At 42.6% G+C, this 12,006-nt stretch overlaps 1 protein-coding gene across 1 annotated transcript in view; it reads left to right on the top strand.

Moving 5' to 3' along the window:
- The window catches only part of pou2f3 (POU class 2 homeobox 3), a 258,269-nt gene that overhangs the window by 109,836 nt on the left and 136,427 nt on the right, over positions 1-12,006 (top strand). The window contains exon 6 of the mRNA XM_034177477.1: positions 10,580-10,668. Within this exon, the coding sequence (XP_034033368.1) occupies positions 10,580-10,668 (89 nt within the window). The remainder of the gene's footprint in view (positions 1-10,579; positions 10,669-12,006) is intronic.

Genomic DNA, 12,006 nt, shown 5'->3' with positions numbered 1-12,006 from the left:
TAATTATTGTATGGCCTTGCCTTGCAATGTGGAGCGCCTTGGGGCAACTGTTTGTTGTGATTTGGCGCTATACAAGAAAAAAGTTGATTGATTGATTGATTGATTGATAGATAACTAGACTTCAGTGTAATCTTCACGTGCCTTAACTAAAGCACTCCCTCTGCTGAATCACCTCTAAATTATTTACACATTATTCACTTTGTGTGTTTTTAGGAATCTGCTAGCTTAGCGCAGCTACTAGCTCTTAGCCGGTTTAGCATGGCGGCTTCTCCTGTCTCTCCCACACTTTTCTGCTCTGGGTGTGAAATGTTTAGTTATTCCTCGGCCTCATTTAGCAGTAATGGTACTTGTAATAAGTGTAGCTTATTCGTAGCTTTGGAGGCCAGGCTGGGCGAATTGGAGACTCGGCTCCGCACCGTGGAAAATTCTACAGCTAGCCAGGCCCCTGTAGTCAGTGCGGACCAAGGTAGCTTAGCCGCCATTAGTTTCCCTTTGGCAGATCCTGAGCAGCCGGGAAAGGAGGCCAACTGGGTGACTGTGAGGAGTAAGCTTAGTTCTAAACAGAAGCCCCGTGTACACCGCCAACCCGTTCACATTTCTAACCGTTTTTCCCCACTCGACGACACACCCGCCGAGGATCAAACTCTGGCTATTGGCGACTCTGTTTTGAGAAATGTGAAGTTAGCGACACCAGCAACCATAGTCAATTGTCTTCCGGGGGCCAGAGCAGGCGACATTGAAGGAAATTTGAAACTGCTGGCTAAGGCTAAGCGTAAATTTGGTAAGATTGTAATTCACGTCAGCAGTAATGACACCCGGTTACGCCAATCGGAGGTCACTAAAATTAACATTGAATCGGTGTGTGACTTTGCAAAAACAATGTCGGATTCTGTAGTTTTCTCTGGGCCCCTCCCCAATCGGACCGGGAGTGACATGTTTAGCCGCATGTTCTCCTTGAATTGCCAGCTGTCTGAGTGGTGTCCAAAAAATGAGGTGGGCTTCATAGATAATTGGCAAAGCTTCTGGGGAAAACCTGGTCTTGTTAGGAGAGACGGCATCCATCCCACGTTGGATGGAGCAGCTCTCATTTCTAGAAATCTGGCCAATTTTCTTAAATCCTCCAAACCGTGACTATCCAGGGTTGGGACCAGGAAGCAGAGTTGTAGTCTTACACACCTCTCTGCAGCTTCTCTCCCCCTGCCATCCCCTCATTACCCCATCCCCGTAGAGACGGTGCCTGCTCCCAGACCACCAATAACCAACAAAAATCTATTTAAGCATAAAAATTCAAAAAGAAAAAATAATATAGCACCTTCAACTGCACCACAGACTAAAACAGTTAAATGTGGTCTATTAAACATTAGGTATCTCTCTTCTAAGTCCCTGTTAGTAAATGATATAATAATTGATCAACATATTGATTTATTCTGCCTTACAGAAACCTGGTTACAGCAGGATGAATATGTTAGTTTAAATGAGTCAACACTCCCGAGTCACACTAACTGCCAGAATGCTCGTAGCACGGGCCGAGGCGGAGGATTAGCAGCAATCTTCCATTCCAGCTTATTAATTAATCAAAAACCCAGACAGAGCTTTAATTCATTTGAAAGCTTGACTCTTAGTCTTGTCCATCCAAATTGGAAGTCCCAAAAACCAGTTTTATTTGTTATTATCTATCGTCCACCTGGTCGTTACTGTGAGTTTCTCTATGAATTTTCAGACCTTTTGTCTGACTTAGTGCTTAGCTCAGATAAGATAATTATAGTGGGCGATTTTAACATCCACACAGATGCTGAGAATGACAGCCTCAACACTGCATTTAATCTATTATTAGACTCTATTGGCTTTGCTCAAAAAGTAAATGAGTCCACCCACCACTTTAATCATATCTTAGATCTTGTTCTGACTTATGGTATGGAAATAGAAGACTTAACAGTATTCCCTGAAAACTCCCTTCTGTCTGATCATTTCTTAATAACATTTACATTTACTCTGATGGACTACCCTGCAGTGGGGAATAAGTTTCATTACACTAGAAGTCTTTCAGAAAGCGCTGTAACTAGGTTTAAGGATATGATTCCTTCTTTAGCTACCTAAACTCTGTAAGGGAGTTAGAGTATCTCCTCAATAGTTTTACATCCTCATTGAAGACAACTTTGGATGCTGCAGCTCCTCTGAAAAAGAGAGCTTTATATCAGAAGTGCCTGACTCCGTGGTATAACTCACAAACTCGCAGCTTAAAGCAGATAACCCGTAAGTTGGAGAGGAAATGGCGTCTCACTAATTTAGAAGATCTTCACTTAGCCTGGAAAAAGAGTCTGTTGCTCTATAAAAAAGCCCTCCGTAAAGCTAGGACATCTTACTACTCATCACTAATTGAAGAAAATAAGAACAACCCCAGGTTTCTTTTCAGCACTGTAGCCAGGCTGACAAAGAGTCAGAGCTCTATTGAGCCGAGTATTACTTTAACTTTAACTAGTAATGACTTCATGACTTTCTTTGCTAATAAAATTTTAACTATTAGAGAAAAATTTACTCATAACCATCCCAAAGACGTATCGTTATCTTTGGCTGCTTTCAGTGATGCCGGTATTTGGTTAGACTCTTTCATCCAAACCATCAACATGTCTATTAGACCCCATTCCTACCAGGCTGCTCAAGGAAGCCCTACCATTATTTAATGCTTCGATCTTAAATATGATCAATCTATCTTTATTAGTTGGCTATGTACCACAGGCTTTTAAGGTGGCAGTAATTAAACCATTACTTAAAAAGCCATCACTTGACCCAGCTATCTTAGCTAATTATAGGCCAATCTCCAACCTTCCTTTTCTCTCAAAAAGTCTTGAAAGGGTAGTTGTAAAACAGCTAACTGATCATCTGCAGAGGAATGGTCTATTTGAAGAGTTTCAGTCAGGTTTTAGAATTCATCATAGTACAGAAACAGCATTAGTGAAGGTTACAAATGATCTTCTTATGGCCTCAGACAGTGGACTCATCTCTGTGCTTGTTCTGTTAGACCTCAATTTTATTACAGAGATTAGAGCATGCCATAGGTATTAAAGGCACTGTGCTGCGGTGGTTTGAATCATATTTATCTAATAGATTACAATTTGTTCATGTAAATGGGGAATCTTCTTCACAGACTAAGGTTAATTATGGAGTTCCACAAGGTTCTGTGCTAGGACCAATTTTATTCACTTTATACATGCTTCCCTTAGGCAGTATTATTAGACGGCATTGCTTAAATTTTCATTGTTACGCAGATGATACCCAGCTTTATCTATCCATGAAGCCAGAGGACACACACCAATTAGCTAAACTGCAGGATTGTCTTACAGACATAAAGACATGGATGACCTCTAATTTCCTGCTTTTAAACTCAGATAAAACTGAAGTTATTGTACTTGGCCCCACAAATCTTAGAAACATGGTGTCTAACCAGATCCTTACTCTGGATGGCATTACCCTGACCTCTAGTAATACTGTGAGAAATCTTGGAGTCATTTTTGATCAGGATATGTCATTCAAAGCGCATATTAAACAAATATGTAGGACTGCTTTTTTGCATTTGCGCAATATCTCTAAAATCAGAAAGGTCTTGTCTCAGAGTGATGCTGAAAAACTAATTCATGCATTTATTTCCTCTAGGCTGGACTATTGTAATTCATTATTATCAGGTTGTCCTAAAAGTTCCCTGAAAAGCCTTCAGTTAATTCAAAATGCTGCAGCTAGAGTACTGACGGGGACTAGAAGGAGAGAGCATATCTCACCCATATTGGCCTCTCTTCATTGGCTTCCTGTTAATTCTAGAATAGAATTTTAAATTCTTCTTCTTACTTATAAGGTTTTGAATAATCAGGTCCCATCTTATCTTAGGGACCTCATAGTACCATATCACCCCAATAGAGCGCTTCGCTCTCAGACTGCAGGCTTACTTGTAGTTCCTAGGGTTTGTAAGAGTAGAATGGGAGGCAGAGCCTTCAGCTTTCAGGCTCCTCTCATGTGGAACCAGCTCCCAATTTAGATCAGGGAGACAGACACCCTCTCTACTTTTAAGATTAGGCTTAAAACTTTCCTTTTTGCTAAAGCTTATAGTTAGGGCTGGATCAGGTGACCCTGAACCATCCCTTAGTTATGCTGCTATAGACATAGACTGCTGGGGGGTTCCCATGATGCACTGAGTGTTTCTTTCTCTTTTTGCTCTGTATGCACCACTCTGCATTTAATCATTAGTGATCGATCTCTGCTCCCCTCCACAGCATGTCTTTTTCCTGGTTCTCTCCCTCAGCCCCAACCAGTCCCAGCAGAAGACTGCCCCTCCCTGAGCCTGGTTCTGCTGGAGGTTTCTTCCTGTTAAAAGGGAGTTTTTCCTTCCCACTGTAGCCAAGTGCTTGCTCACAGGGGGTCGTTTTGACCGTTGGGGTTTTTACGTAATTATTGTATGGCCTTGCCTTACAATATAAAGCGCCTTGGGGCAACTGTTTGTTGTGATTTGGCGCTATATAAATAAAATTGATTGATTGATTGATTGACACATGTCACCACGACCAGGTGAAGCAGATGCAAACAGTGCACCGTGACATACTGCCACACACAAGTCACCTCCACAAGATGACACATAAGTAAAGACCACCATGTGACAAAGACACACACACAGTGCACCGTGACATACTGCCACACACAAGTCACCACCACCAGGTCACACACACAGGTAACCACCGTCCGGTGACACAGATAAACACGGGGCACCGTGTATTACCGCCACACACAGGTCACCATGACCAGGTGACACAGACACACACAGGGCATCGTGAAATACTGTCACACACACGTCACCACCACCAGGTGGTCTAAGTGGTCGAGGTGGTCGAGGTGATCAAGGTGGTCGAAGTGGTCGAGGTGGTCGAGGTGGTTGAGGTGGTTGAAGTGGTCAAAGTGGTCAATGTGATTGAAGTGGTCAAAGTGGTCGAGGTTACCTCAATGGTTTCTTCTCAAAAATGCTCTGGCGCCTTCAAAACTTGTGGAGTTGGTTTAGGCTTTGTGAAAATTTAGAAAAAGTTCAAGCTTTGGCAAACAAATTTGTGCAGGAAATTAAAGTTAAAAAAAAAACACTTTTGGCATTGAGAATATAGAAAGAATTTGGAGACTCTAAAATTCTGTCTTAATTTGAAAACTCAACTAAGATGTTGTCTTCAAAATGCAGAGACCTTGAGTCAAGCCTTAAAAGTTATTAAGCGTGGTGCATAAAACAACCAAAATTATGGAACAAAAACAAATCACCAAGAAACAATGAAGCTTACGGAATAGTGACACACAAGATATCAGGTGAGGTTGGAATAGAGTCCGGCTTAAGTAACGTACATGAAGCGCGTAAGAGCAATCGAGAAACCAAAAGAAAGAGATAGTTAAGAGAGCGTTCCTTTGCTTCAGGGTCTTTTTAAAGAGAGCTACAGTGGTTATAAGCTCTGCCCATTTGACATTACATTTCTTTTCCAAAAGAAAGTTATTTGAAAAGCACATCAGATACAACAATTGACATACATCTTCTTTCTTTGTTGACTAACAAAATATAAGATGACTGCATTTTCTAATACATCCTGGAACAGGAAAGTGATTAAAAGAAACACTTTTCACCATGGCACTTCATTAATAATTCCACAAATAACATTTAACATACATCAACAGTTATAAAGGCATCACATGAAAGAAACGTGCTGACAGATTAAATTGGAATATAAATTTTGTCTTTTGGGTAACTAACAAACAGGAAAATAAATAAAGAGGAGTTTATTTGCACACTGGAATGTGTCCGTGTTCTTCCTCCAGGTGGCACTATGACTACAGCACAATGTAGGTTATTTTTATGACCCTGTTCCTTTATTGATGGGATTACTTTATTGATTTGGGATTTCTGGAAGTGCCCTTGCATGGCTGACGTCATACTTGACCAGTCGTTCTCACTGTGTTTTGTACAGTAACACTACCTCTAACCTTAGTGACATGAAATTTGGGGTTCCACAGGGGTCTGTCTTAGGCCCCCTGCTTTTCTTCCTTTATATAGCACCCCTTGGGCACATATTGCAGCGTTTTGGGATTACCTTTCACTGCTATGCAGATGATACTCAGTTATACATGCCGATAACTGCTGGTAATCTCATTCACATAAAATCCTTAGAAGACTGCCTTGCAGCAGTGAGAAGTTGGATGTCTAGAAACTTCCTACTTTTAAACTCTGATAAGACTGAAATGATGGTTCTTGCTCCAGTGAGACATCAGCATCAATTTGACCAGTTAACGCTCAGCCTCGGCTCGTGTGTCATACATCACACTGACAAAGTGAGGAACCTTGGGGTAATTTTTGATCCTTCATTGTCCTTTGGCCTCCACATTAAAAATATTACTAGGACTGCTTTCTTCCACCTGCGAAATATAGTGAAGATTCGTCCCATCCTGTCTATGGCTGATGTTGAGACCCTGATCCATGCATTTATCTCTTCTAGACTGGACTACTGCAATGTTCTATTTTCTGGTTTACCGCAGTCTAGCATTAGGGGTCTCCAATTGGTTCAAAATGCTGCAGCCAGACTTTTGATGAAGCAGAAAGTTTGACCACATTACACCCATTTTGGCATCTCTTCACTGGCTTCCTGTCCCAGTGAGATCAGATTTTAAGGTTCTGCTACTAGTCTATAAAATTATTCATGGACTGGCACCCTCCTACCTAGCTGACCTAATTAAACCTTACGTACCGGCCCGGGCTTAACATTCTCAGTGTGCAGGACTACTTTGTGTCCCTAAGGTGAATAAGAAGTCTGCGGGTCACAGAGCTTTCTCTTATCGTGCCCCTGTTCTGTGGAATGATCTCCCTGCCTGTCAGATTCTGTGGAGACTTTCAAGTCCAGACTTAAGACGCACTTATTCTCCCTTTCATATGGCTAGCATACTGGTACAGTTTTTTTTTAAGCTTTTTACGCTTTTAATTCATTTTATTAGTAAATGGAGCGTGCCGCGGCCTCAACTTTACCTAAATTCTGAGTCTTTTAGTGAAGTTTAGGGCTAGTGGCCAGCGATCACCTTAGTATTTTTCTGTTTTTCTTGTTGTTTAATGCTGACAAATTATACAGTATTTTTTGTCTTTATGATGCCTGATTCTGTTTTTCTCTCTGTTTAAGGTGCAGCTCCATCCACAGATGGGAGTTGTATTTGTGTTGGCGATCCTCCTGTCCTGTGCGCCAATAGCATTTCTTGTATATTCGTCCGTGAATTGTTCTGTAATTTATGTTTGTATCATGGCCCAAGCAGAGGTTCACCCCTTTGAGTCTGGTCTGCTTGAGGTTTCTTCCTCAGAGGGAGTTTTTCCTTACCACTGTTGCTCTGGGGGTTGGTAAGGTTAGACCTTACCTGTGTGAAGTGCTTTGAGGCAACTCTGTTGTGATTTGGCGCTATATAAGTGAAAATAAATTGAAACTGAAATTGAAAATTGATAAGACATGGACAAGAATGCCTGACACGCATGTCTTGTGAAGCGTGCCAGAACTGACACCGCATTGGAACCGAGCTCACATGGGTGACGTGACATGCTGTGTGTTCTGATCTGATGGTCCGTTTCAGCCTGGGGGCAGCCTGTCAGTGGGCTGCAGCGAGGGAGCGTGTGCACGCTGCAGCCCACAGCATATATCACCACAACGATATATGTTTTTATTTATGTCCACGTGATGACAGCAAACAGACACATGCCCGTCACAGTTTGCAGTTGTTAGTCCAAACACAGTACTTATTGTCCAGCTGGGATGACCAGATCGACAGATCTCCACAGCCGGTTCAGTGGGCGGACACACCTGTCAGTTCAGCACACACACCAAAGTCACACTCGTGGGAACTTAGACACATTTCACTGCCAGTACGACAGTGATTGTCTGCGGACTGTTGTTGTGCCAAGAGTGTGAATGGCGAGCGGTGTTAGATGTTCGTGTGTGTCAGCTGGAATTTGGCCGACACCTACTGCAAGAGGGATTGATGGGTTCGCACAGTGCACACTCTGTCTTTTAGCTGCTGGTGTGTGGAAATAGTTGTAGCCACAGGTATACGAGGCGTTTGAGGCAGCTATGGTTTTACACATTTTGCACACAATTCCTGCTTCATGTGCACTTCAACCAAACTGTAGTTTGTGTGAAGGGGCCCTTAGAATTGTCTGGAGAGAATCAGTTTTGTAATGTACTTTTGATTCTGTAAGGGTGTGTCTGTGGCTAGATCCGCAACATATTAAACACTTCAAATATTTAAACATTAAAAAATCTTGAACAAGTACATTTTGCTAATTTGTACATCTAAAAATGTGTAATTCTGCAGTTGTTTTTTTTTATTTTTTATAACTGGAACAGTTTGAAAACTCCCTCTGAGGTTTCTTCCTCAGAGGGACTTTTTCTTACCACTGCTGCTCTGGGGGTTAGTAAGCTTAGACCTTACCTATGTGAAGCGCCTTGAGGAAACTCTGTTGTGATTTGGTGCTGTATAAATAAAAATAAATTGAAATTGAAATTGAATGGAAATGCCTTGCAAATTCATTTATATCCAGTGATCAAATACTTCATTCATTCATTCATTTTCTGCCACCTGTCTGAATCTGGGTTGGAGTAGCACTTCGCTTTGGCCAAGTCTTCTAACTCCTCCCAGAGGATCCCAAGACATTTCCAAGCCACCTGGAAAATGTAATCCCTCCAGTCTGGAAGACCTCCCAAGGGAGACAGCCAGAGAGCATCCTCACTAGATGCCTGAACCACCTCAGCTGGCTCTTTTTGATTTTAAGAAGCAGCAGTTTTACTACTGGTCCCTCCTGGATAGTCGAACTTCTCACCCTGTCCAGGAGTGTAAAGGTCCCCTGACACTTGCATGACTTTGATCCGTGCACTTGCACCCACGTCGTTGTGATGATCCCACCCGCTGTGTTCCCAGCCGGATGCCGTGCTTTGTTCCACGCAGCACATCAGAGGACACTGCCTGATGAAGCCAACAGAGCCACATCAGGTACAAAAAGCAGAGAGGCAACTCTGAGGTCACCAGACTGGACACCCTCCAATCCCTGACTTCTCATTGAAATCCTGTCCGTGAATGGAAACTGTGTGTGAACCTTGCACCAAGGTGAACACGAGGCAGCCGAGGTGACTGGAAGTCTGGGCAAACTCCTGAAAAATTTGAGCATCTTCAAGACAAGCAGGTTTTTCTGTGGCTTTTCCTGGGTTGTGCTGACTTGTGCAGAGTTGCATCCTTTCCCTTTTCTGCATGCAGGAGAAGGACCATTTGGAGACTTCTAAGTGATCTACCAGCCCTCTGCATCAAATAGGTATAGCCAGATTGCTGTGGGATGAGGACTGCTGTGTTATGGTGTAACCACTAGGACACGAGAGTTGGACTCCAGGATGTAGGTAGCCAAAGGACAAAGAGTTAAGGTGCAAAACAGAAGTGTTTAATAATGCCAAATGAACAATGATAAGACAAAAGTTCTCCAAAAGTGACAAAATCCAAAAATGTTGTACAATTAGACAAAGTAATAAAAACAATAACAAAAAACAACTGTCAAAAAGTGACAGTGAGAACGGACTTACAGCTCAGTTAACAGGACAACAGGAGTGACAGGGCTCAAAAACTAAACTGGAGACAATTGATCAGCAACTGAATAGAGACAAAGGTGTGGCTTAAAAGCAAACTGAACTAATGAGCTCAGGTGTAACTATCACAGAAAGAATGAACACAGCATGTGACAATAAACACCAATCAACAGTCGAGGAAAAATAAAACCAACAGGAGATCAACCGTGGAAATAAAACCAGATCATGAAAGGACAACACATAATGAAAAGTGCATAAACCGCAAGGTTTAACGTGACTAAACAAAACCAATGGGATCACAGTAGAAATAACTAAAACATGGAGCCACAGTGAAACAGACACAAAACCCAACACAGCACAACTCATAATGGAAGGAGAATGAGGAATATAACCAGGGAACAGGACCGGGGCACATACCCTATCAATGGGCATGCACAGCAGCCCGGCGTAACACACACACACGCACGCACACGCGCACACACACACACACACACACCCCGGATAGGGGCCAAGGACTCACAAAAAAGACAGACCACAGGGAGAAAGGTCAGAAAATAAAAGACACAGAGATGCTAAAAAAAACCCTGCCTCAAACCAAACCCTGCTGTGTCTTTGTGTGTGTGTGTGTGTGTCTTTGTGTGTGTGTTTGTAGTGGTGGTAATGGTTTCACAGAGTGGGACTCATGCACATTACAGAAAGGCTCAGAGGACAGAGGGAGTGGTGCTGCATTCTCTGCACAAGACAACAATTAGTCATGAAATACATTGAAAAGTCTTGTTGGCTGCTATGTCCACGTGTAAACGACACCTTTAGGCTGATTAGCTTTTCTTGAGCCTGCAGTCATGACTGATTGGTCAAATCCAAAAGCCACTGCTATTTTTCTCAGACACTCAGTTGTTCCTAATGATGCATTTTCGAATTCAAAACAGGAGAAACATTCTTTTTCACAATATTGTTATTTTACTTGGCAGCACTCCTGCAGCAGAACTTATTGTCTCTTCCAAGTCCGAGTCAGTCTGGTCTCCTCCAGCACCAGCCTGGTCTTGCCCTGGCCCCACAGGTAAGTCTGTGCATGGACACAGACACTCCAGCAGTTTTGTGGGCTTTATACTTACTATCAAATCACGTGTACCTCATGTGACAGTAATCCAGTCACAGCAGACTGACCACTCACATGAGCACATTTAGTCTAGATGCACATTTGGTAAAATTTGACGGTTCCCGTCCACCACCTTGAAGCCGCTGAGCAGAACCCACACTGACTGATAAGAACAACTACTTAAACTTGAATGGACATCAGTAGGAAGGACAAATGGAAAGTGAAAAAGCTTTCTTCATGTCTGATGACCATGTCAGCACACTTACAGATGGAACATTTTAAAAACCTGTCAACCATCATTTTGAGATATTTGAACAAAAGCAGAAATAATTTGAGAAGAATGTGGACCAGTGAAGAAAGTAGACTGTATGTAGACTGGTCAGACTGGACTTAGTCAAGGTATATACTATTTTTTTAAATTCTATACCAGATAATAAATCCTTTCTTAGCAGGTCTTTTATCTTCTGCAGTATAAAATAAGCCAGAGTCTGTCTTAAAAAGACAAGGCAGATCCATAGCCATTTGGATCCAGAATCATGGCATCACTTTGGGACTGACTGAGGCTAGTTGCAGTCCACCTCATGCTCACACTTACACCAGTGTGCACAGTCAATCCAGGTTGCTTTTTGTTTGCAAATGTAATAGTCAGGATTTGGACTCTCTGTGGTGTGTGTTTGGTTTACTTTTATCTGTCTGTCTCTGCCTTTCTGCTTGGGTTTTCTCTGCCCTGCTCTTTCTTGTCTCTCTCTCTCTCGCTCGGTTCTTCTTGGTGGGCATTTCCCTCTGTCTGGCCACATCCTGGTTCTGGAGGTTTCCTCACACCTGGTCCTGATTCGCTGCTCATCACCTGGGTGCATTGTAAGCCTCACTGTTTGTCTTTGTCCCTTGCCTGATCCATGTGCCTTGTGCCTCTTTCTAGCTCTGTTCTTCATGTTTATTACCTTGCCCTGATTGCCTCATTGTGTTTTTCGGCAACCTGCCTGTGTACCTGGACCACACTTTAGCCTGATGATTGTGTTACTGTTGCTCTTTTTGGACTGCCTTTCTGTGTACCGACCCTTGCATTTGTACCAAGTAAACACCTTAATTCTACAGAGCTGTCTTGCAGTTGTGTCCAGCCTGGTCCGCCAGTAGTCTCTGATAGTAATGTGACTTTAATTTGGCTTTGAAGTGAAGTTGTTGTATTTTGCTAGTCAGTGTATTTCCATCTCCACCGCCTTTGTTACCTACAACATATGTCTAAATTGAATAAGCACAAAGTAGCAATAAATACAAACCCTGAAAGACACCTGCATCCAC

This window comes from Thalassophryne amazonica, chromosome 9 (genome assembly GCF_902500255.1).
Source record: "Thalassophryne amazonica chromosome 9, fThaAma1.1, whole genome shotgun sequence".
Lineage (NCBI taxonomy): Eukaryota > Metazoa > Chordata > Actinopteri > Batrachoidiformes > Batrachoididae > Thalassophryne > Thalassophryne amazonica.
Note: the sequence above shows the minus strand (reverse complement) of the source record. Positions and strands in the feature narration are given on the sequence as shown.